Source organism: Haemorhous mexicanus, chromosome 5, assembly GCF_027477595.1.
Source record: "Haemorhous mexicanus isolate bHaeMex1 chromosome 5, bHaeMex1.pri, whole genome shotgun sequence".
Lineage (NCBI taxonomy): Eukaryota > Metazoa > Chordata > Aves > Passeriformes > Fringillidae > Haemorhous > Haemorhous mexicanus.
The window spans coordinates 66,709,725-66,736,775 of record NC_082345.1 but is presented as its reverse complement, the minus strand read 5'-3'; the positions used below and the strand labels follow the sequence as shown (position 1 = coordinate 66,736,775).

General features: G+C 37.3%; 2 protein-coding genes across 2 annotated transcripts in view; both read left to right on the top strand.

Moving 5' to 3' along the window:
- Positions 1-240: 240 nt before the first annotated feature.
- Positions 241-14,628, top strand: LOC132328184 (protein piccolo-like). The gene is made up of 3 exons (XM_059847941.1): positions 241-297; positions 2,078-3,298; positions 9,479-14,628. The coding sequence occupies exons 1-3, from the start codon at positions 241-243 to the stop codon at positions 14,618-14,620; spliced, it is 6,420 nt and encodes a 2,139-aa protein (XP_059703924.1). The 3' UTR covers positions 14,621-14,628.
- A 256-nt stretch (positions 14,629-14,884) lies between these two features.
- The window catches only part of PCLO (piccolo presynaptic cytomatrix protein), a 110,589-nt gene continuing 98,422 nt past the window's right edge, over positions 14,885-27,051 (top strand). The window contains exon 1 of the mRNA XM_059847450.1: positions 14,885-16,935. Within this exon, the coding sequence (XP_059703433.1) occupies positions 14,932-16,935 (2,004 nt within the window). The 5' untranslated portion in view covers positions 14,885-14,931. The remainder of the gene's footprint in view (positions 16,936-27,051) is intronic.

The window sequence follows — 27,051 nt, the reverse complement described above, 5'->3', positions numbered from 1 at the left end:
ATGTGAATTTAAAGTATAAATTAACATGTTTATAAAGAATATCTGCATAGCAGTAATTTTTTAAACTAGGGATTATTTCTTGGTAGAAGCCAATTCATTATGTTTTTATGTATTTAAAAATAGCTAAGACCAGATTCTGAAAAGCTTAATAGGTTTAAGTAGTCTTATTCTCATGTCCTGTGCTGACTGAAGCTATATTAGCACAAATAATAATGGCATTATTTCTGCTTAAATTGGGAAATGAGCATTTTTCAGGCTGAATGGATAAAGCAAAATCTACCCCGACACCTTCAGCAGGTAAAATTTCTGCAACCCCTTTTTTTGGGTTTAAAATATTTTCATCCCTCCAGTAAATGAAAAAAAAAAAACTATGTTAATTATTTTGCCAACTTTTTTATATGCTTTTCACAAACTTTATGAGAAAATAATCAAAGCTACTATGAAATTTGATCTGGTTTTCAGTAGTATTTTTATGCTAAGTGGTATCTAGCATTTTTAGTATGTTTCAGACTTCTAATAATAATATAATGATTTTCTGTGGGGCAGATTTGTTTCCTGGAGCATTGCTTCTATTTTCAGTTTATAAAAGTCGGTACACAACATATGTATGGTTTCCAATACTGTTTTCTAGGAAAAGAGAGGAAACTGTGCTAAGAATTCCAGATAACCTCATCTAAAATAAATATTTACAAGAAAAATATTTTGCACATTCATAAAAAAAAAAGTATTTCTTAATTAGTGCTTCCTCAACAAATGATGTGTAGTTGGAATACTTTAATTCCTAGGGAGGAAAAAAATAGATCCTGGAGGATCATGTTTATTGCTTTTCTCAACAGAAAATAATTAAAGCCTAAATTATAATTAATAGCTTGATACAGAGGCACATTCAGTTTGGATTTGCAAAAGATGTAGTAAGTGTTAGGGGAGACTACTGATTCAGCTGATAAACTGCATTTATTGGAACAATATTATCGGGTACTTTTATTAAATGTTTTTGTGTCAATTACCAGGATGTTGACTAGTTTGGTCATTTCTATAAAAGAAGAATAATAAATACACAAGACAATTTTTTGATGACCTGAATGATAATGCATATATTCTTGCTTTGCTTGTGCCTCAACCAAAATTTTGTATAGCCACTCTTTAGTTGCATTTCCTTAAAACTAGCCCATTTGAGCTGTTCTTGCTTAAGATTTTTGTCATATCATCTGTGTTTCTTGTAATTTATATATCACTCTTAAAAATTGCTGATCAGCTATTTTTAAATGCAGATTTTATCGCACATTATACACCACTTATCCACCAGTGAAGCTCATATTGCACTAGTGAAATAAACCTTCATTAGCTATTCTAGTATCCAGAAGAGACTGTTTTTTCTTTCCTTTCAGTGCCTTTTTGTGCTTAAAATTTTCTTTTGCTATTTTAAAGGAACGATGAACAAAATCCCACTGGAAACAGTGTGATTACTCCTCTCATGTGGTAGCTAGGCAACTGGCAAGGAGATCTTTTGCACAGATAGAAGCACTTGTCCTTTTTCTGATTTTTTGGGAAGAAGAGTACAAGGAGCCAGTGTGCAGCAGGGATTTAGCAGTAAAGTGAGCAGAGAGGTGATCGTCCTGTTGAGTTACAGGATTTATACAGATACCTATACCAAACCTCAAGAGAGGATTTCCTGAGAGAAACACAGCCATGAGTGCCAGTTGGGTCCCTTTTTCTCAGGCTAGCAAAATTATAGGGATCTATTGATGGGTTATAGAGGCTTTAGAAAGAAATATATGTTAGAAATATGTCAGCAAACTTTGCACATATATGTCATCAATACTTTGGAAAAATGTTGTTGCTATTAGTTATCACCATGCCTTTTTATATTTGTTCATTTTGGCTTTCTGGAACCTGATATGCTCCATTTCTGGGATGGTGCTATGGAGCTTCCTGCAAGAACAGGAAATAAAATAAATAACTTAGCAGTATGCATAGCATTCAGACTGAAAGAATTCAACTGTATCAGCTGAAAACACTGTATGATTTCACTGTTACTTTTTCAAATAAGTAACTTCATATGTTTATTGTATCACAGGTACAGGAATGGCTGTGCTTGAACTGCCAGACCCAAAGGGCAATGTCAGGACAGCTTGGAGATATGGGCAAGGTGCCACTTCTGAAAACAGGTCCTTCACAACCAACATCCAAACCACCTGCTCCTCCTCAGAAACGGCCTGTGCCTGCTGTCTCCCCTTCCCCTCAGAAGACTTCCACACCGCCCACTCCAGCAGCAGCAAAGCCAAAAGAAGAACCAGGCGTTCAGAAGGAAGCTCCAAAACTTCAGCCGGGGAGATTGGAGAAAACATTGTCAGCTGATAAAATCCAGCAAGGAATTCAAAAGGAAGATGCAAAAGCTAAACAGGGAAAACTTGTCAAGACACCCTCAGCTGATAAAATCCAACATGCTTCTCAAAAGGAAGACCCAAGGATTCAGCAAACAAAATTGACAAAGACAGCCTCCTATGACAGAGTTTTGCAGGAAGTTCAGAAGGAGGATGGAAAACTTCAAGAAGCAAAGCTGGCAAAAACATCCTCCGCTGATAAAATTTTGCAGAGAGCTCAGAAGGAAGACATAAAACTCCAAGAGGCAAAATTGGCAAAGGTACCCTCAGCTGACAAAATTTTACAGGGAATTCAGAAAGAAGACCCAAAACTCCAACAGATGAAAATGGCAAAGGCACTGTCAGCTGACAAAATCCAACCTGCAGCTCAGAGGGAAGAAGCAAAACTTCAGGAGGTAAAATTGCCAAAGGCAGCTTCAGTTGATAAAATTCAACATGGAATTCAGAAAGATATAAAACTTCAACATGAAAAAATTAAGAAAACTTCATCGGTGGATAAAATCCAAGAGGAAGGTCAAAAAGAAGAAACAAAACTTCAGCGAGGGAAACTCTCTAAGACACCTTCAGCAGATAAAATTTCTGCAACAACAACTGCAGACCAAAAGACACCCCTAAGCACATTGGAAGAAGATAAAGAAACTGTGCTCCCAGAAAAGAGCACACCACATCCAGAAGACAAAAAGGAAGAAATTACACCTGAAATTAAAGACCATGTTGCTGAAGAGAAAGCAGAAGTTGAAGCACCTTATAAGGGACTGCAGGCTAAGGAGCAAGAAGATGTTAAGAAAGAGGATTTGACAACTGGGATTTCACAAGAGGTTTTGAAAGCTGAAAAAGCTCAGGAAGCAGAAATTCCTGTTCAAACAGCACCTTTGTCAGGAGCCGACCACGTGGAAGCAGTACGAGAAAAAATAGTAAGTGTTTTTCTGCCTCCCACTTCCCTCTCTCCACATTAGAATCTGATCCTTACAGACCCTCTCCTTCCTGTTTTACGGTTATTCTCTTTACAAAATGATTCTAAATGATAAAATCAATTACTGCCATTGAGTGAAAGTTTCACTAGTTAGTCCTATGCTCTACATGAACATTTCAAGGTTACTTGTCTGATTTTAATTCTCAAGCAGTTAAGCATTTGAAACTAAGGCAAAGCTCCTGTTCAGTAGTTTTCCCAATATTTCACATTTATTTACCTTGATCTCTTGAATCTTCAGACCTCAAATATTAATTGTTGAAATTGGAGTGTTTTCACAGTTCTCAATCCCAAAAGGGAATCATCTGAGAGAGTAGCGTGTACAGTGCTTTGCAATAACAAAATATAATATAAATTTTAGGAATACTTTGTGATGCCTGAACATGGTACATGAAAGTATAAAATCTTTACATCTTTTTACTATTTAATTGGTTTATCTCATACAGACAAGTACATTCAGGTAGGGTACTTGTGGGCTCTCAAGTGAAAGGAATGAGTGAGTTTATGATAGCATGTACTAGAGGTCTGTATTCAAGTCACTTTATTAGCTGAAGAGAATAGCATGCACAATTTGTTGAGAAATGAAAAGTTAAGGGGTTTCTTATCAGCACTGCAAAGTAAGTGCTGATTACTGTGTTATGAAAGTAGTATGTTATGAGGGTATATTGTAAACTCAGGGTAACCCCAATGAAGGGAAGAAATGACGCATCTGACTCCATTGATATCAGAAGACTAATTAATTACTTTATTATACTGTATTATTCTGTACTATATTACAATACATCTAAACTGCAACTGCACAAGCACTCAACTCTACCAAATCTCCTGACTGTCTCCTGACGGTCCCAACAATCACATGTAGTTGCAATTGGTCACCTCAGGTAAACAATCTCCAGAACACCTTCCACATGAGAACAACAAGAGGAGCAGATAATGAGATAAGATTTTTTTTTTTCCTCTGAGATTCCTCGCTGTGATTCCAGAAAATATCTTTGGGAAGCTGTGCCTTGCTTTTGTCTATGAAGAGAAATGCAGCCACAAGGGTAGGAGTAGGCTAAAGGAAAGTGTTTAACCTTTGCCAGAATTATGTTTTTAAATAATCCTAGTCAAAAAGGCCAAGGATTTGGTTAATTTTGTTTTATGTATTTCCTGGTAGGAATTAAGATATATGGACAGAAAAAGACTCAAATTCAGAAATTTTGCTTTGGAAAATACTATTTTTATGAACCAAGTCTCCCGTCTGAAATAAACCTCCTATCACATGTTATGTTTACTGCTTTTGATCATATCAAGAGTTATGGTGTATGATTGTACTGAGGGAATCCCTGAATTATGCTTAGAGTAACATAGCCAGAAATCCTACCTTTTGGACCAAACAAAAAGGAGATCTGGGAATATCCTATTTCAAATTGTTCAGCATTAAAAAAAAGAAGGTTTCTCACTTAGCTTGTGCTTAGTAAATTAACTCTGATTTATTTTTAATTTTTCTTTATTGAAGTACTTCAGTGTTGTCTGTGCTGTTCATCAAACACTGCTAGACACAGATCTTCCCAAGATAGTGTGTGATAAAGTGGAAGAGGTGATGCCAATTTAGATATCACACATTGTTTCCATTTTACTAGGTAAAAAAAAAAGTGTACACACTGAAGAACATAATTTACATGTATTTCAGGGTAGAATCATATGGAGGATATCAACTAGGTATATTTTTAATTAGGGATGCAACGGAAAACCTTTCTGCACTTGACAAACTACTGTCATTTTATATTCAATTCTGTGGAAATGGTAGTTTCTAACTCTTCTAGCTTTCCAATAGTAGATAAGCAATTTTTGCTATCCTGTTTTTCACTTAAAAAAAGCAAAAGACAGCAATAAGTCCCTGAAGCCACAAAAAGACTAAAGTTCTGATTCAGTACAAACAGTAGAATAATCCATGGGAAATCACAGAATCATGTCATGGTTTGTATTGGAAAGGACCTTAATGTTCATCTCATTCCAACCCCTCTGCCATGGGCAGGGACGCCTTCCACTAGACCTGGTGGCTCAAAGCCCCATCCGAGCTGGCCTTGTGCACTTCCCTGGATGGGACAATGAGACATCCACATCTTCTCTGGGCAACCTGTGCCAGTGATTCACCACCTTCATAATAAAGAATTCCTTCTTAATATCTAATCTAAATTTGCCCTCAGTAAGTGTGAAGCCATTTTGCCTTATCCTGTCCATGCTCTTGTAAATATTCTCACTCTACCCTTTTTGTGGGCTCCGTTCGGGTTCAGGACAAATGACGGATATCAATTGAATTTAGAGATATAGTATCCTTTAAACAAGAAAAAAAGTGATTTCAATATTGAAACATTTTAAAATACTTGAGTCTCAAAGTGTGATTTAAGAAATCATAAAGACTTCTTTTTTCTTGATGAAGTCCAACAATTAGTTCAGCACTGCTACCTTCACCACTAAAACATGTCCACAAGTACCACATCCAGATGTTCTGTGAACCATAAGCTTTATATTTTCAAATAAGGATATTAAAAGTGAGGAAGAGTACAAACAAATAATATTTATAAAGCTAAAACTTCTAATACAAAATAGTTTTATAATGAATTGACTCTGGCATCACAGAAATGCCACTGGAGTAGCACAAATATAGTTGAAATTAGATCATTTTTAATGTTAGTTAAAGAGGCTGCATTTGCTGTTTTTAAAGACTTCTTCAAACTGCAGCTTTTATAAATCTCCTTCTTCCTCATTTCTCAAGAAATTTCTCTCATCAATGTCTGTTTTAGAGCTAAATTTGTCCAGTATTAAAAACACACCGTAGGCAAACTCAGAGGAAAGACAATTGAAATATTCAGAAAAGTCCAGTACTGTGACATGTACCAAAGTATTTCCTAATTTACAAAGGGAAAAAAAATAATTTTATATTTAAATGAATTCTTTTCTGTCTCAAAGAGTTGTGGAATATATATATATATATATATATATATATATATATATATATATATATATATATATATATATGATCCTTATCAACATTGTTTTGGCAATATTTTATCATTCATTTAAAAATCTTATGTTCATGATACATTTGCAAGTTTAACAATGTTGCTGTCCTTGTGGATGGCATGGCCAACACCACAGAAAATTAGTTAGCTGTCCTTTAAGAACAGATGTAGCTAGTGACAATATCCTAAGTCTCAGACTACACAAAAAAGGGAATAAAAGCCCAGAGGCTTTTCTTTTAAGTATTGCTTAATGTAAATTACATGCATATTGATCTCAAAACATGATATGCAGGAAAATTTTTGCATGTACCATGATGCAGGCAATGATACAAACAAAAGTGTTAGAAAATATATTCATATTTTGGTAACCTTAAGAAGAAAGTTGGATTTTCCTCATCCCTTTTATTTCTAGTGAGACATGAAGTCTGTCCTTCATATAGATCTTTTTCTTCTCCTTACTGTACCAGCAGCAGACCTTCTCACATTCAGTTTCCTGGGATTCATAGCAGTCATTTATGTCATTCACTGAAGTTCAACACCAGGGTGGGCAACAGCTGCCATCTCCTCTGGTTTGGTCACAGCAGGTTTTAGACACTGGACTCAGCTGCAGGGAGAATGGCTGAAGCTGTTCCATGGCCAGTTGTTCTCCACCTTTTCCTGTGCTTAACTGTTCAGTCCATGCCTTCTGTCTCTGCTTTGCAACCAGCACTATCACATCATCTTGGAGAACCAAGATATGAGAGGTTCACTTTCACTAGATGGATGCATTCTGTCCATCAGCTCCAGGGAAACCTTCTGAGCTTGAGCAGTGTTTGTATTTTTCAGTAGCTCATCTAAATTGATCATAATGAGTTTTGTTGGGTATGTCTTCATAAGTATGAACATACTGGTCATAAATGAAAAAATAACAGTAAAATGTCAGGTGAAGTTTTAGTGAGGAGCATGCTATTTATAGAGGGAAAAATAATTTGATTTTAATGATATATTTTTTTTTTTTTTGAAACATAGGAAAATAAATTTCCCTTAAGAACTTTCTTCTCTAATAAAGGGGACAAAAATGTAAATATAGTATACAAAACCTGAATTTTTAAATTTTGCTTCATTGCTGACTTTTTATAAAGACCATACATAATTCTGTCCTTAAGGGCTAGGGAATATCCAAGACTAGATTCTTCAGAATACTGAGAGCTTTAGGCTTCAAATGGTGATGCCTTTCCAAAGTTGTTGTAAGTACTGCAGGTTTCTCCATATTTATCTATTAATCACAGCCTTATCATTCAAGAAGCCCTTGGAAATGTTTGTTTTCACACTGGATTTTCATTTGCAATGGATTTTGCTGTGACATCAGATATTTGAATTTGCAGTATTGGTTATAATGTTGATAAGAACAAATGTAGTTTATATTCAATGTAGTATCTGATTTTGCAAACCATTTAATAAATCACTCCTGTGAATGATGATTAATTAATAAAGTATTAATTATTATACACTGTAAGAATAATATAAATACTTTAATACTGATATAAATATTAGTGTTTGAATGTAGGATTATGTTCAAAGTGATATATCTAAAAGCAAAACCACGTAACTTAAATGTAAATTAAATCTAAACCTGATTGGTTATAAAAAATAATATGACTGACTATAAAGAATATTTGAATTTTGATGTTTTGACCCTAAATGTAACTTTAATGTGGATAAACTTTGAAAATACTTGTAGTTGATAGCAACTTGAGTGTAAATGAAATTATAATTAACATTCATGATAATTTTTCTAGTATATTTATTCCACAGTATTTTAAAAAACTACTTTTCAAATAATTATGTTACCAATGAAGTTCATAAATTAAACCTGTAAATAAACAGTTTGCTCTACTTCAGAAATCCCTGACTTAGATTAGCAAAACTAATAAATAAAACCTACTTCTATTATTGAGATCCCTAACAAAAATAAAGATCACATCATATTATAAAAATCTTGATACTTTGGGATGCTTGTTCTCAAATTGCCAGTGTATTTGGGGACACTTCCTAAAATTGTCAGCCCAGAGCAGAGCAAAGGTGACCTGTATTTTGGAGAGTGAACTGTGTTTTAGCTGAACAATGAGGTACTTTCACTAAGTACAGAGCATTTCACAGCTGCAAGAAGCAGGAGTGAAACTGGTTCAAAAATACTTTCTGCAGGATATTTTTAGTATTTTTGTTATTTATAGAAGGAGATAGAGATGCTTGTCGGTCAGAATGAGGTAGAAAAATCTGGAATGACTAAGGGTGTTTCATTAGGGATGAGAAGGAAAGCATTGGTTCTGATGCTCGAATGCCTGCCTTGTTTGCTTCCTTTAATCAGTGGCTGACCATTGTGCTTTCCTCCCTGCAATTACACTGCCCTACCAGCAGCTTACTCTGCACTACCAGTTTACCAAGAAACTTCTTCTTTATGAGGCACTCAAAAAATATTTGTACAGTGCCCGGCTGTAGGGGACATTCCAATATGTGGGGACATTCCAAATGTCATTAAATCGTGCTTCACTGCTCTATGTATTCTGTTGCATGTTGAAATGTGTAATACTTCAATCCAAAAAAAATCAAATCATGAGTGCAAAATTTGAGAAGATTGACACATTTCTAGCCAAGTATAAAGTGCTGAGTGGGCAAAGAAAGGAGCAGACTTCAGAAATTCTGCAGGCATTTGTCAAGCTATATTGCTTTGTATTGAAAACCGTGTAGACAGCTTTGAAACATAGTAAATAAAATCTTAAAATAAATAAACCCCTGGGCAAGTTGTACCATGAATGTGTGATCAAATGGCAGGTTATCATTACTAAGTGTTCTTAAAACAATTAAATTTTATGTTGAAAAATAAAAGTTCATCTCGAAACTAGTAAAATCAGTTGCCAGTGTGGACAGCCATGCAAAGCTTAGTTAGAGTCAATGCAAAAAATCAAAATTTGAGGAACTTTTATGTTTTATTCTTTTAGCTTTGAATAGGAAAATTAGTGTTCAATCTTCATCAGAGGCATGAACTCATCCTTTAAAAAAAAAATCAATTTTAATTGCCAGGAGACATTAAGAATTTATATATAAATATATACACACGCGTTATGTATTTATTTTTTTAGGAAAAGGAGGATGACAAATCAGACACATCAAGCTCTCAGCAGCAGAAAAGTCCACAAGGTCTGAGTGACACCGGGTATTCTTCTGACGGGATATCAAGTTCACTTGGTGAAATTCCAAGTCATATCCCCACTGATGAAAAGGATTTACTCAAAGAAATTAGTAAGAAAGACACCATTTCACAAGAAAGTCCACCAAGCCCCTCAGATCTAGCTAAATTGGAAAGTACTGTACTCTCAATTTTAGAAGCTCAGGCAAGCACTCTTTCTGATGAAAAATCTGCAAAAAGCAAAGAGCTTTCTGAAACATATGGTGAACAGACAAAGGATCAACTTAAAACAAAGCCTTTGCCCGTCACTCCAGAGTCTTACAGTTCCGATGAGGAAGACTTAAAAGCTATCAAAGAAGGTGAAGGAACCATTGTAGAGGAGGGCAAAGGAACTGCCTACTCCCAGGCAGACTACAAGGAAGAACAAGAAGGAGATGACATATCAGCAAGAAGACAACAACGCTATGACTCTGTGGAGGACAGCAGTGAGAGTGAAAACTCACCTGTCCCAAGGAGAAAAAGAAGAACTAGTGTTGGTTCTTCAAGCAGTGATGAGTACAAACGCGATGACAGCCAGGGGTCAGGTGATGAGGAAGACTTCATTAGAAAACAGATTATAGAGATGAGTGCTGATGAAGATGCTTCAGGTTCTGAAGATGATGAATTCATTAGAAATCAACTCAAAGAGATCAGTGCAGCTGAAAGCCAAAAGAAAGAAGAAGTCAAAAGCAAAGCCAAAGGAACAGCTGGAAAACACAGAAGAATGGCACGGAAAAGCAGTGCAGGCTATGATGAGGATGCAGGAAGAAGACATTCATGGCATGATGACGATGATGAGACTTTTGATGAAAGCCCAGAGCCAAAATACAGGGAAAGTAAAAGTCAAGACAGTGAAGAACTTGCAGTATCTGGAGGAGGAGGCCTTCGACGTTTCAAAACAATAGAACTAAATAGTACAATAACAAGCAAATATTCTGAAGTATCTGAACCACAAAAAGGTATTTTATATTTTGATGAAGAGCCTGAGCTAGAGATGGAGAGTCTTACAGATTCACCAGAAGATAGATCTAGAGGAGAAGGATCTTCTAGTTTACATGCTTCTAGTTTCACACCAGGTACATCTCCTACTTCCGTGTCATCACTTGACGAAGACAGTGACAGTAGTCCTAGTCACAAAAAACTGGGAGGGGAGAGCAAACAACAGCGCAAAGCAAGGCATCGGACACATGGTCCTCTTCTTCCCACTATTGAAGATTCTTCAGAAGAAGAAGAACTACGGGAAGAGGAAGAACTGCTAAAGGAACAAGAGAAACAACGTGAATTAGAACAGCAACAAAGAAAAAGTTCTAGCAAAAAATCTAAAAAGGACAAGGATGAGCTCAGAGCCCAGAGAAGAAGGGAGCGTCCAAAGACTCCACCAAGTAATCTTTCTCCCATTGAAGATGCATCTCCAACAGAAGAACTACGACAGGCTGCAGAGATGGAAGAGCTGCACAGATCTTCTTGTTCTGAATATTCACCCAGCATTGAGTCAGAACCTGAAGGTTTTGAAATCAGCCCAGAAAAAATAATAGAAGTGCAAAAAGTTTACAAATTGCCTACTGCTGTCTCTCTGTACTCACCAACAGATGAACAACCAACTGGACTCCCAAAGGAAGAAAGTGGCCAAAAGACATTGAAAAGTGCTGAAGAGGTATATGAGGAGATGATGCATAAGTCCAAATCATTTCAAATGTCAAATGAAAAAGATGATGTATTTGAAAAAGAATCTTTATATGGTGGAATGCTAATAGAGGATTATATTTATGAATCTTTAGTAGAGGATACTTACAATGGAACTATTGATACTGGTCTTGTTATGAGACAAGATGAGAGCAGTGAATATATACAACAGAGAGGAAAAGAGAAAAAACCTAAAACTTCAGAACAGGTCTATGATGAACCTCAGAAAATTAGTGATCTAGAGAAAGACTACTATAGTGTTGAGACTTTGCATACTATTGTGCCTCAAGAAGATATTGTTTCTAGTTCTTACATTATCCCAGAAAGTCATGAAATAGTTGTATTAGACAGCACAGTAACTTCCACCATGGAGGAAAAGCATTTGTTAGATGCAGAAGCTGCTTATGAAGAGCTTATGAAAAGGCAGAAAATGCAGCTAACCCCAGGGTCTAGTCCAACACAACCAGCTTCAGATTTCATTCCCGCATCTGATACAAAGGTATCTGGTGGTGGAGAAATAGTGGATAGTACATCTTTAACATCAAGCACTACTTCAGCAATCTCAGACGTATCACCTGTCAGTAGCACAACACTTTCTATCCCAGATGTTAAAATAACACAGCATTTTACAGCAGAGGAAATTGAAGATGAATACTTAACAGATTATGCTAGAGAAATTCAAGAAATAATTTCTCATGAAACATCAATATTGACATACTCTGAGACATCGGAAGGTGCTGCATCAGTTTTACCTTCTGATACAGCTTCCTTAACATCATCTACATCTTCAGTTTCTACCACAGATAGTTCCTCACCCATAGATAGTGCAACCACAGGTTTTGTAGGTCCAGCAGACAGTGTAAGTAAACCAGCAGATTCTGAAGGTGTCAGGATAGTAACACAGGTTCCCTTAACATCTGCAAAAGAGTACTCTGAAGTGAGCATGTCTTTTGAATCTATTGTTGGAGCCACTAAAAAACCATCTCTTGAATCAGATGCAGAGAGTGTGAAGCAAACTGCAGTTTGTTTGCCTGAAACTGCACCTTTAGTGGTGGAAACTGCAGTTACAAAATCCAAGGAATATGCAGCTGACATCATTACCTTTGATACCTCCAAAGCAGAGAAGGAAGAAGCTAGAAAAATTAAAAGTACGGTAGAGGCTGGCAGTGTCAAAATTCATCGTGAAGAGCCACACAAAGAATTGAGTGTTGATATGACAAGGATTGATTTGACTAATGCTGCATCTGAGCAACCGCCTATATGTATAGCACCAGTATCAGTACCAGTTACAGAGCCTGCATCTGAAACATCTTCTGTACTCACTCACAGTGTTGTAAGTAAGACCAGCATGGTCTCTGTGCCTTCCTCAGCTCCTGCTGTTTCAGCCAAAGTATTCTCTCTTTTTAGAAGTTCTTCTTTGGATTCTCCTCCTCGTCCTTCTCCACCCCCACCTCCTCCTCCTCCACCACCTCCTCCACCACCATTACCACCACCACCTATTTTACCCAAGCCAGCCATTTATCCCAAAAGGAAGTCACAGATTAAGGCTCCAGCAGCAACAGCTCCCACAGCAGTTCCTCCAGTCACAAGTGTTCCAACACTAGAGTCCACAGCTGTATTAAAGGATCATGTGGTACCTATCACTAAAATATACACCCCAACACCACCTCCTGTACCACCCAAACCATCCTCCATTCCAGCAGGGCTTGTTTTCAGTCACAGGCCACCTGAAGTAACTAAACCTCCAATTGCTCCTAAACCAGCAATTCCTCCACTCCCAATAGCTGTTCATAAGCCAGCAGAAACACAGCCCAAACCAGTAAGCTTGGCATTGACTTCAAGTATGACTCTGAATTTGGTGTCCACAGCTGAATACAAAATACCATCTCCCACTTCCCCTTTGTCTCCACACTCTAACAAATCTTCACCAAGGTTGGCAAAACCCTCACAGGAAACCTATGTTGTCATCACTTTGCCATCTGAGCCTGGAACTCCCACTGAAGCTATAACTAGCCAGGCTGTTACCAGCTGGCCTTTAGAAGCACCTTCTAAAGAACAGATTCCCCCACCTATGCAACCAGTTTTTACTACATCCATGAAAACTATGGATATTCAAAGTATGGCAGGTCAGAGTATGTACATTTCAGGTGCACTGCAAGCTATTCCTGTGACAACACAATCAACTTTTGAAAAAATACCTAGTTCAAAACCAGAAGTAGTAACAACAGACATAACCAAGACCACAGTGTCTGTGGTTAAGGGTCCAGTGCCTGGTTATGGTTTAGGTAGTGTTGCTATTACTATACCTCCAGAGCCACTACATATTGTAGACCAACCCAGATACAGAGAGAATGGAAGATTCCATCCTTTGGGCGATGTCATCGATCTTCGCACTTTAACTAAGATGGACATTGAAATGAGGGACAGCTGTATGGATCTCTCTGCTGTTCCCATGGATGTAAGAAGGCAAATGCCAGCAAGTGACACAGGTGGAAGGCCAGTAAGTACTGTCCAGCCATCCATAATAAATCTTAGCACTGCATGTGTTGCTGATACCTCTCTGCCTGCAGTCACTGAGACAGTGACTGTAATGACTTGCACTGCCACTGTGAGCTACACCACCAGCACAGACAGCCTTGTGGATCTGGGGCACGCGATGACAACGCCACTGCAGCTAACAACATCAAAACACTTTGAGCCTGCATACAGAGTAACAGGCAGCCAGGCCTTCTCTGTAGGTAGAGATGAAGTGCCAATAAATTTATCACTAGGTACTTCAACACAAGCAGTGACATGGGCTACTACAAAGCCTGTTACTGTACCACCTGTTGGGGTTACAAATGGTTGGACTGATCTCTCCACTTCTCAGGAGCCAGCAGAGAGTGGGGCCGTTGACCTTAGCACTACAAAATCCCACAGAACAGTAGTAACAATGGATGAAACTGCTTCAGGTATCATAACAACAGTAATAGAAGATGATGAAAAGCCTGTAGATCTGACTGCAGGGAGAAGAGCTGTCTGCTGTGATATGGTTTATAAATTGCCATTTGGTAGGAGCTGTACAGCACAGCAGCCTTCTACTACACTTCCTGAAGATCGCTTTGGCTACAGAGATGACCATTATCAGTATGATCGTTCAGGGTCGTATGGTTACCGAGGAATTGGAGGTATGAAACCATCTATGTCTGACACAAATTTATCAGAAGCTGGACTATTTGCATACAGAAGCAAGAATAGCTTTGATTATCGAGTTGGGGCAACTGATACAGCAGTAGATCTTACTTCTGGAAGAGTAACTACAGGTCAGTATGACACAGCAGCAGATCTTTCTTTGAAATATAATTTTGATGTTCCTCACCTCATTTCAGGATAATTTTTTATTGTTTTTTTCCCCTCCTTCTGTTATTTTGTTTTCTTTTGGACAGTTTGACAAATTATTCCGGATTACACGTGTTTTTCATTTCTTCATTTTACGTATGTGTTTGCACAGAGGTGCCTGCATGTGCCTGCATGTTCAGAAATGCTGTTTCCTTCACACCTAAAGTAGATCATTAACCTGAAGATTTGCATGCAGTTTCCCCTTCCCATTTATTTCATCAAGATGGGATGACTTTCAGAATCCGCAAAGCAGCATTCTTTTGTGGGACTGGACTGTAACTTTGCCCTGTAATTTCAGGTGAGGTTATGGATTACTCAAGCAAGACTACAGGTCCATATCCAGAGACTCGGCAGATTTCTGGCCTCGGGCTCAGTACACCACAGTATTCCCAAGCAAGAATGGTGTCCACTGTGGGTTCCCAGTTTGGCATTGGAAGTGTTTTAAGAACATCCAATGGTGTTGTTTATTCTTCAGTAGCAACTCCAATCCCATCCACATTTGCCATCACCACACAACCTGGTTCTATTTTCAGTACAAGTGTCAGAGATCTACCTACTCTCCAAACAATTGACTCAGTGCCCTCTTTATCAACTTTGCAACAGACTCAACCACTCCCAAGATCATATAGTTTCTTGACAACTGTGGCAGCTGAAAAAGATAAAGCAGTTACTGCCATTGGTGTGGAGACGGGGTTGCCACCTCATTCAATAGAGACTGTTACCACTGAGCCAACCAGCTTGATACCTGCTTTAACTACAGCCTCTGAAGTTTATACAGATGTAATTGATGATGAGGTTGCCCTGCTTGTTGCCCCTGAAGAAGGCAAACAGCAGCAGCTTGATTTGGAACGGGAACTTCTTGAGCTTGAGAAAATTAAGCAGCAGCGCTTTGCAGAAGAGCTGGAATGGGAACGTCAAGAAATTCAAAGATTTAGAGAACAAGAAAAGTTTATGGTTCAAAAAAAGCTTGAGGAGTTGCAATCCATGAAACATCACCTCTTATTTCAGCAGGAGGAGGAACGACAAGCTCAGTTTATGATGAGACAAGAGACATTAGCCCAGCAGCAGCTGCAGCTTGAACAATTCCAACAACTTCAACAGCAGCTGCACCAGCAGTTAGAGGAGCAAAAACTTCGTCAAATATATCAGTATGGTTATGACCCTTCAGGAACTGGATCACCACAAACTACCACAGATCAAACACTTCTGGAAGGACAGTATGCAAGCACAGAAAATGGCCAGTTTTGGCCTACTGATGACACAACCACTACAGCTTCAGGAGTGCTGGGTATTGAAATTCCACAAAGTCAAGCATGGTATACAGTTCAGTCTGATGGCATTACCCAATACATACCCAGGTCTGGTATCCTAAGCTCAGTTTCAGAAATGTCTCTTAAGGATATTGATGTTAGAGAGGAGAAGCAATTGAAAAAGAGAAGCTCTATGCCAAAATTACGTGGTCCCTATGAGGAGTTTGAGGAGACCCTGGAAGAAGAGCCCCGGTGTTTCAAAAAAATAGTGGACAGTGGAGTGCAAACTGATGATGAAGATGGAGCAGAAAGAGGTTACACCAACAGGAGACGGAGATCTAAGAAAAGTGTTGATACAAGTGTTCAGACTGACGATGAAGATCAAGATGAATGGGATCTTTCCAGCAGATCCAGAAGGAAGCCTCGTGTAGGGAAATACAGTGAGAGCACCACTGAGGCAGACAAAGCCAAACCATTCTCCAAGGTATCTAGTATTGCAGTTCAGACAGTGGCAGAGATTTCTGTGCAAACAGAACCTGTAGGAACAATAAGAACACCTTCAATCAGGGCCCGATGGGATGCTAAGGTTGAAATCATAAAGCACATTTCCGCTCCAGAAAAGACATACAAAGGAGAAAGTCTGGGATGTCAAACAGAGACAGCATCAGACACTCAAAGTCCCCAGTATCTGTCAGCTTCATCTCCTCAGAAAGATAAAAAACGTCCAACACCATTAGAGATAGGATACACATCCCACCTTCGCCCAGACTCCACATTACAGGTAGTCCCTTCCCCTCCCAAATCTCCCAAAGTTCTCTATTCACCCATTTCACCTGTTTCACCAAGCAAAGTTATAGAGTCAGCATTTGTACCTTATGAAAAACCCATGACTGATGACATCAGCCCTCAGAAGATGCTGCATGCTGACATGGCCAAGGTTCCTCCATCAAGCCCAAAGACAGCAAAGATGATGCAACGCTCTATGTCTGATCCTAAGCCCCTGAGTCCCACAGCAGAAGACAGTTCCAGAGCTCAGTTTCAGTACACTGAGGGTTTTATGGTAAGAAGTATTTGCTTGCTTTTTTTTTTTTTTAATTATGCAATTCTCCAGCTATCAGTATAGCATGAGGACAGAAACACTCATTTCCAATACATGTGTATGCAGTCTTTCTGCACACCTTGCTGAAAAGTCCAGAGGAATATCTGCTGTCTAAAGCAATGGTTAGTTCATTCACTGCTTTTCCAGGAAACAGAGTAGCCCATATTACTAATATTCAGGAAGTAACACAAGAAGTTCATTTTCAGAATTTGGATGGCATTTTGTGTCTTATATGGCAATTCATTGCCAGTGTAGGGGTTACTGACAATGCTTCAAAAAATGAAAATTGCAAGCATTTCCTTTCTAATCATACAACATCCAGCTCTTGTGGCACAGTCTGTAGTGCATTTACCTTGAAATTACTGCATGTGCCTTCTGAGAGGCAGATAACACCAGATTTATAATTGCCTTAGTTAGTTGTCCTTTTTGACCCTCATGAGGTTTCTTAGCGATGTGTGATTCTGTGGATAATCTTCTGTCCCAGTGTGTACATCTTTTATCTTTCCCAGACCAAGAGGTCTCATATCAAAAATCCATTTTTAATTTGTTTGTTTTGGATAAGGAGGATTATCAGGAAGTTATGCAAGTTTTGAGGGCTATTTCTTATAGGGGTCAGAGGAGGCTGACATCAGTATGATAAAAATTTTCATTTCTGCAGTATTTCTTTTCCTTGAGAAATAAGATTTAATATTTGGGAATCAGATTGATATTTATGAATAGGAGAAATAAGTCTTGGCAAAAAAAAAAAAGAAAAAAAAAGTACCTTTATAACATAATATGTTCTTGGCTGTCCTTTTATCTGAGACCATTCCCTTCTGCCAGTTGATGCGTCAGTATTTTTCAGAACTCTGGAAGAGTTGCCATTCAGCAATATTTATCTTTTATATTATCTGTGAATACCAGTGATTAGTTCAGGCTGGATAGGATAAAGAGGGTTTGTTCTCTCTGTTTGATAATTTGTGGTGGCTTTCAAATGCAACATTATTTGGTTATACCCTCCAAGGCTCCCACTGTAAGTAGTTCCTGCAGATTCACGTATTTGTGCAGTATTAAATGCTTCCCATGCTGTTACTGCTTGGAAAACAGTACTTGGAAGTTTGAAGGGAAAGCCATAGTTATGGTATTGGCACTTGGTATAAGCATCATTCACTAATGAACAATAAGCACAGTGGGGAAAACTAGAATGAGCACTAAAGTTTCATGTAGAGGATTTGGAACAGCATCTTGAAGAACATTGCTCATGGATTGTAAGAAAGTGTTGGGTCCTACTTAATATTGAAGAGTAGATATAATACTGTAAAATATAATTGTAAAAGTATAGTAAAATTATTTCTAAGAACAAGTTATTCAGTTCACTTATTTCACAGACTGACATATATATTTGATATAAATGGTATCCTATGATGGATGATGAATTCTAGAAACAACTCATTGTTTAAAGGTCTTTACAGTGAAGTTTGAACACATATATTATTCTTTAATGAGACATGAAAACAAAGAGCTTGTACACCATTGTTTCTTTTTGTACCAACATGTTCTCTACACTTTTGCCTTGAACCCAAACAGCAATGAGCTATATGGTTTTCACTAGTGTGCAGCTATCAGGCAGCAAATAGCCCATGTCTTAAAGTAGTTGCAGCCTAAACAAAGGAGTGGGACATTTTTATGGAAGGTAGGATGCAAGCAGACAAGCACAAGGAAATTAAAAAAAAACTTCCATAAATATAAAGTGGACTGCACTACTTGGCCATGTATTAGTGTGTGAGGAAGCTACTCTGTAAACTTCCATGAAGTAAACTTCCCATGGCTGACTCCATGACTTCCATGGTTGACATGGCTCTGTAAACTTCCCATGGTTGACTTCAGCTTTGATGCTATGTTAAGCATTAAGCTTGTTACTCTCTGATAGAGTTTTGTTCATAATGTGTCTGAGGTTCAGATAGCTTATGCTGAGGTCAGGTACATGAGGTTTAAAGAAGGAAAAGGCAAATGGCCACCAAGAAAGAAAATATTTACAGTGATCCTTGAAGAATGCAATCAATTGACCTCATCAGCATCTGGAAATAGAGCCATAAATTTGCAGTTTCTATAACAGTTTCAGTTCTCAATTACTCAGTCCAGTTATGTTATGAAGGGGAGTTCTACGGTACAAGATCTAAATTATCTAGTTTCCACAAGACTTACAGCATTCCCTCCAGCATTTCCATTTGTTATAACATGTGTTTAGGGCTGTATCATCTTGAAACACAGGAAAGACAGGACAGTGATTTCTTTTGTACATTTTATCGCATTCAAAAGTTCTGTGAAAACACACACACATGTTGGCAAAGTGTAAACCTTGTTGACATTTTTTCAACTGTACATCTGTGTTGTTTGAGCCACATGGTGTTGATATACTTAATTTTAAATATAGGATCACTTTTGGACTATCTTTCTAAGTGTGGAAGTAAGATGCTGCCCTAACTTTGAAATATTTTTGGCACTGGGACTGTTTTTTAGTCATTCTTTGTATGCACAGTGCCCGCAACAGCTATGGTCTTTGTTAATTCTCTGTGTACACTTTTGTGCCTCCTGACACAGAATTCCTAATTTCCTAGTTAAAAAATGAAAAGGTAGAAGGGGACAGTTATGTCACTCAGAAGAGTGAAGTTCAGTACAGAAAAACTTACAAAACAGCTCACTCTGACAAAGAGAATTTACTAGAGCTGAACACAAAAGAATAAAATGGAAATGGAAGATTGATTTTCACTACCTTAAGGAAATTGAATGTGTATATGAATATTTTTTGCATGGATGAATATACCATCACTTTTTTAATAGTTCGTGAATCAGGGTTATGTCTTTGTCTGCATTCATAAACACTGCAGGTGAAAAGGGTGTTCATGTATTCATGTATATGATTCACAGGCACGTTTTTCATGACAATTGAGCAAAAAAGTTGATCCTTACACAATTGGTGGGACTAAAAGAATAAGAATAAAACTGATATCTTTTGAAGATTTACAGTAAAATGATAACTTGTCCTTCAGATGGTGCCTTCATCAGTCATGCCCTTCTTCCAATAGAAAATGGATTTTTTACAACATTTCAGGGAAAGATGTTATGGGGACTCTGACTAAGATGATTGAATATCTCAGAACTGTTGCTTTAAATATGATTTTCTTCTTTAAGGCAGCTTGTAGAGGAAATCATTACAACATTTTATCTAATCTAGTATAAGTGAAAGGCTGAAAAGTAACCTGCTAGCTAATCACATAATAAAAAAAATCCAGATAACATTACTTTCAATGGTGGCACATTTAATTTTCTGACCACAGAAAATTTTCTGTGTGGTTATGTTACAATTCCACTTGCTTGTCTATTATAGTCATTGTCTCTATGTGAACACTAGAAAGAATATAGATGGTGCCTTCCTATTCACCCAAATAAAAAGTATTGCTTGCCACTCTTTCCCCTTTTGTAGTTCTTATGTGCTGTCCATTAGTGATATATATTAGCAACCAAGCATAGCTGAGTCAAGAAAAAAATTGGAATTGTAAATTGTCAGCAGCAGAAACAGTTGTGAAAGCCACCATTGGAATTGGGATTTTGCAAAGATACCAAATGTTGCTGTTTTGTGAGCTTTGTGTCCCTTGCACTCCCTGTGGCAGTGCTTTTATTCACTCCCCTTCACTGATTTTATTAAACAGTCAAGTAGTCCAGCATGGTAGGGTTCAATAGAGTGAATAGCCATAGGAATGGTTTCCATGAGAGCACCAGGAGCTGTCAATAGAGTCTGGAAGTGAAGATTGCAATTCATCCATTCAGCAGCAACAAAAAAATTGTGAGTAACTGTCTAGCATAATAAAGAAACAGCTTTACACCAGTGTGCCATAGAATCAAGTCACATGCCAGTCACAGTCATCTTTGGCACTTGTACAGATTGCATATGTGTAATTAAAGATGGGAGTTGTCTTCCTTTTGCCTTTGGATGCAAAATGTCTGTTCAGCTAAAATGAGAGAAATTGCAGAAGATCTTGCACATGACCTGTCACACACACAAAACATCCACAGCTAAGCAATGCACAGACTCAGCAGAAGTGTTTGTATTTGTGAAACAAATGAAAAGACACATCTGTCAACAGCCTGTCAGCTTTAGGGTAGAAACTGTACATTTAAGCTTTAACACTTAGAGTAAATCCTATCAATATTTTTATTAAGAGAGACTTTTCTTGACATTTTTATCTGGTGTGATTTACCATACTTGTAAGGCAAAAATAAATCAAGTCTTCATAATGTAGTTAAAAAAAAGCAATTATTTCAAGTAAAATCCCCCCCAAATGTGTCTTTATTTACATAAGAAATGCAATATTTCTTCTATTGCTATATTAGGAGAAGAATTACACAGATTTTAGGAGTGGAATTTATTTTAAATGGCTTTATTCACACATTAATGTGTATTATCTTCTGTGGTATTCTGAAGTTTTCAGCTTTAAAACTAGAAGGTTAAAACTTCATGATTCCACAGAATCACAGAATGGTATGTGTTGGAAGGGACTTCAAATACATCTAGTTCCAACTTTCCCTGCCACCAGGGACACCTTTCACTACACCAAGTTGCTCCAATCCCCATCCCACCTGGTCTTAAATATTTCCAGGGAGATGAGGCATCCACAAGTGACCTCTGCAGTGTCAGACATGCTGTGCAGCAGAGCACTGAAAAGGGAAAACAAGGTAGTTGTTCCCAGTAGAATTAAGACCTTCTATCTATCCTATCCATGATGTTTTGCTTGTTTATTCAGAACTAAACTGATCACCAGACTTTTAGTTCAGCAAGGAGTGTTCTCCATGGATAATGAATAGAGAGAAAAAGGTAGGGATAATTACCCTGTTGGAAGGTGGATTTTGCTGTTTGCTCAGGTTCCTCAGAAGCAGGGAGTAGGTTCATTTCTTAATGTCATGCCAGAATGACAGGTATCATAATTCTTCTACTGCTGAAGCACAAGACATAGGTGTTTCCCTTGGTTTCTTGTTATCTGAGCTTAATTCCAGCTAACAGGGGTTGGAACTTTTTAATGTTTTTTTTAGTTACTGTGAAATATTCAGAAGTGATTTTTGGTCTGAGTCATAGGTGGTCACATCGTTGTACTGCAAAAGGCTTAATTCAATGACTTTCATTTTCCATTTCAGTTATTTGATTCAGCCCAGAAAAAGGGAATAACATTTTGGTTTCTGCAAAATCTATAATTCCATATAAAGAAAGAATTACCTTTTGCAGAAACAGCTGCTATTTGTGTTTCAGTACAGATGGATGTTGCGTGAGGAACCATCTTTGGAAGTATCTAAATTTTTAAATTTTTATTTTAAATTTTAATTTTTTAAAATTTTTTTTTAGCTTTGCTTCTAAGTGACATCACTGAGTTGTGGTTTAATGACAATTCTCCAGACACTGCTGGCAACTGGTCCTTCATTTTGAGCATGCATAAACCAGTCCTGAAGAATGATCTGGGAGAAGTCTGATTTACATAATTCATATGGCTTTCATGCAGTTTGTGAACTGCACATGCAGGAATGCCTGGAAGTGTGTTAATACACTTAGCAACTGAAGTCTTACAGGCCCTACACCTAGGCCTGAATGCTGATCCATTGCTTATGGATGGGAAATCTTGTCTTGAGACTGAATTCAGGCCAGCAATCCAGAGAAGGTGTAGGTGTTCCCCACCAATGTTCTTTTGTGCTTTAATATTGTCACATGCTTTCTTTGTGTATTTCAAACAAATTCACTGGGAACTGAGTCACAAAGACAGTCTCTGTCACATTTAGAAATAATTCTCAACAATCTTATCCCAGTGTAAATATTTAAATAGGACCTATCTATCTTTTCCTTTAACTATGTGGTTTTAGCAAGATTAAAATTTTTTTTTTTCCACCAGTGGTCTGAATTATTTACAATTTAGAGTCCTATTAACATTTCAAGCTACTGTTTCCTGTGAAGTATTTCCTATATATATCCTTTGGAATAACATTTATGTGATTGAAGTGAAACATCTTTTCTCCATCTATCAGGTCTTCCACAGAGACAGACTATCCCACTTTTAGGCAACATGTCATATTAACATTATTTTCTAAAGCACATTTAACTGGGTTAGTTTTTCTGCCTGATACTTTTGTATTCTTTGGTTTCACACCTTCTCTATTCACCCAAGGGACGTTCATGCATAATAGAAAATCATTATAGTGTTCACTCTTTTTCCTTAACACTCTTTTGTAAAGCATGAGATTTATGGCAAAGTTGACAAAGAGCCTTGGTTTTATGTCACTTGGGCCTTTTCTCACCTACTTTCAGCTTTTCCATCTTCCTCTCAAGCTGGCTCATATATAGACATGAAGAAAACCATCCCTGGCCACGATTCCCACCCCTTAGTCTTTTATCTTCCAGAAAGACAAAGACAAACAGAGGTACAATAGTATCTCTATGTTAATTTCTGGTTCACTTGGTTACCTTGGTTATCCATTTTAAGAATACTTGGAGGAATATTTGGTGTGGAAATAGGTAAATATCATGTTCCTTGTTTTAAAGTAATAAATACTGGATATAAATTTATACAGTGGAACCAGGCAGGCTCAGAAGAAAGACAGAGGGGCACATACCCATGAGCAAATTTTGGCCTACAGCTCTGTTTTGCTTCAGACCTTCATCTCCTCTCAAGCCACAGATTACTGTAGTTAGCATGAATAGGAGGGTAAAAGTTCTACCAGTCTGGAATTGTCTGACTGGAATAAAAAAGAGGATTTCTTTCACATGCTCTCCTGATAATTCTGGCTTCCTGCATTTTATTTTATCTGCAGTTTAATGAGCATCTTTGACTGAAGCTCTGAAAACTATACTGATAAAATAAATGTACATTCTCCAAAAGGAGCAGAAGAACAATGTCTATAAAATCTTTGTTAGACAGTGAGTGCTATCTGTGCTTTATTAGCAAGTTGGTGCAGTAGAAGCTGAACAACAGATCAAATTAGCTGATGTAAATTATCTGCTGTACTGCATTTTTGTCCAAAAGGAGCCAGTCATGGACTGGTTTTCCCTGCTGGGATTTGAGCCTGTTTGAGTTACACTTAGGACAGAGCTTCCTACTGAGTTTCTCCTGAAGAAGGCTGATTTGTTTATAGTAATTCCTAACTTATTTTTAGTATATGAGATACTAAAAATTTCAAAACTATACATTATTCCTTTAGGAAAAATATGAAAAATATTTGCTGAGCGAGATATACCCCCTATAATCACCCCAAAAAATAAAAACTACAAAGGATGACAGGAAGGTAGCCCAGTAATCTTTGAGCTAGATGTGTTTGTGTTTGTAATACTCTTCACAGCATTATTACCTTCATAAATTCAAACCAGATCTCTGAAGGTTTGCTTCTCATCTGTAGAAATACTGACTAGACCAGATCCTCTTGTGCTATCAGTGTTTCAAAATGCAATGTGTGCTAAGAGCAACTGTTTGTTTGTTTGCTTGTTTCTTAGTTTTTAAATTAATAAGGCTTGCCTATGCTAGTTCTTACTTTACTTTTGTTGTGAGGCTCAAAATCCTTCTAATCAGGCATTGCTTTTCTGAGACAATGATTTCATATTAAAAATAATTTGTTGAGATAGACACATGGTTTTTCATATTAATGCTGCAAGATCAAATTCCATTATTAAATATTAAGAAAAATAGACCCTTCTGCTGCACTTCTTTGCATTCTTACTCCAGCACATTATTGCTAAGCTAATTCTTTTTCAATGATTTTTAAATGGAAGTTTTCTTTCTATCTGCCAGCTGGAAGTGAACATCTTAGGTCAATATGGTCTCTGTCAAACAGGAAAGCAGTTTCAAATGTATCAAACAGGGTCTTGTCCTAGGCTTTACTCTTTAATAATTCAATTTGCAATTTAAAGTATGAAGAAATGACTCGAAGCATTTTTAGACTTAGGAAATAGCATTTAGCATTTTAGATATAGGAAATACAATTGCTTTGGAAAGCAGAATTGCAATTCAGAGCAATGTTCCAAAATTTCAATAACGATAGAGACACTACAGGTAAAGAAGAAAAAAAATAAAACAAAACAGGAATATTGCTGATTAGGCAATAGCAGAAGTGAAAATGGTCCAGAGTACCAGTAAATGTTCAGATGTAATATGACTTAAAAATATCAAGTGCTCGCAGGAAAGGTAGTGGTGTTTTGACAAGTGGTGCCTGTGTAGGAGACATGCTGCAGTTGTTCTGCCCTGCTCAGTGGCTGGTGAGACTTCAGCTTTAACACTAAATGCAGTTTAACTGAACACCACTGAAGAGTTAGAGGATGAGATGTTTCACAGTTGAGCATAAGAGAAAGGATAAAAGATTTAGACAATGCTGGTAGAAAAAAAACACAGCTGGACAAAATGAGTCTTTCACTGTGTTAAACATTATTTTAAATAGGACAAATATTAACCACTCTTTACATCCAGTAAAGAGACACAGGATAGATTATCTCAATCTATGGCCTGGGATTTTTGGTAGATATGACCTTTATAACTTCAGTAGCATAGATGCCTTAGAACTGTTATCTTTTAGTGAAAATGTGTTACATCTGAATGTTGGGAATACCATAAAGGGTTAGATAACTTACATGACTGATTTCCTTTCCAAGCCAAGAATATCTTGAGCACTATGAGTAAGACAATTATTTTTAAAAATTAAACTCTAAAATTAAATACAACTTTCTTTAGTATTTATGGCTCTTCTGACATATCATGCACATCTTTGCTGTTAATTTATATCAATACAGCATTTGCCACAGAGTGCTGAGTAAACAAACCACCCAGATATATATGGCCCTTTCCATAATATGGGAGACTTAATATGAATTTAATCTTTTAAATGAATTCAATATTCACTTAAAACATGGGACAGGCATAATCAAATAGCCAAAATGTCCCCTGTTTTGTTCCTTCCACTCCTTAGCTGAAGTGCCACTTACTCCCTATTTTACTTTTCTCCATCCATTTCTCTTCTGAAGCCTGGAGGTCTCTTGTCTTCCTTGGCTGACACAACATAGCCTAAAGTATGAAGGACTGGAAATAACATGTTTAACATTAGATATTGGTGGTGAAAAATCCCACCTGATCTGGTCACTGTATATTCCTGTTAAAATCTACAGGCAGAAGTATTCCAAGGGAACGATAGATAATCCACTTATTTTATGGTTTTACTTTAGAATAAGATTAATCCCACTCATTTCTCAAAAGACTAAAGTAAGGTTCTAGATGATTGAGACTGCTTTTGGTCCCATGGTCACTCAAAAAACCTTTTTTGTGATTCTTCTGTGTTGTTATTTCCTGTTTTTTCTCTCAAAACAGTGAATTTCTTAATTATGTGCTAGTTACTTTTTATCAATTCTGCACAGAAGAAGTTATGATTCAGTTAAAGTTAGGTTTATAAATTGTTTTCTAGGTGCTAAAAATTAAAGAAAAATATTTTTAAAATATTAATTTAAAATAACTTTCATTTAGTTCACTGAAATGTCATTAAAAAAAGCCTTTCCACTATTTTCTGGTCTGTTCAGCATGCTTTTAAGATGAATGGCTGCTGATAGTTGAGCATATAGTGCAGACAAACTTATTATTTACAGGACAAGGTTGACTCTGCTGATGCCAATTCAGAATTTCAGAAGCTGTCCTGTCAAGAGTTCTCAAAGCTCACTTGGAGAGAGCAAGTTTTTCATTTGTGCTTATCTTCTCAGCTCAATTTCTCAAAAGAACTTTCAATTTTGTTACCAAGAAGTAGCTGAACTCTGGTTAAAAAATGTGATTTCCCTGCTGCAATGTTCAGCTCAGGGAGTGGAATCCATAATGGCATGGTAAGTGCTTGCAGTCCCTGCATTTAAAATGAAGATATGAGAGAGGAATTAACAGTAGCCAGGTTGGTTAGGGCTATGCTGCCTAAGTCAACTCTTTAGCAACTCCAGACACAGGGGTAAGTCTGTCACAAGATATGGCTTAGACATCTCTGTGAAATTGTGATGCAGAGCCTGAAATTTCTCCCTTGGTGTGAGACTGCAGAGGAAGCCTGCCT

Coding starts and splice junctions, on each gene's coding strand:
- LOC132328184 (XM_059847941.1), top strand. CDS start 241: ATGAGCATTTTTCAGGCTGAATGGATAAAGCAAAATCTACCCCGACAC. Junction 298..2,077: donor TACCCCGACACCTTCAGCAG/GTAAAATTTCTG, acceptor ATTGTATCACAG/GTACAGGAATGGCTGTGCTT. Junction 3,299..9,478: donor AAGCAGTACGAGAAAAAATA/GTAAGTGTTTTT, acceptor TTATTTTTTTAG/GAAAAGGAGGATGACAAATC.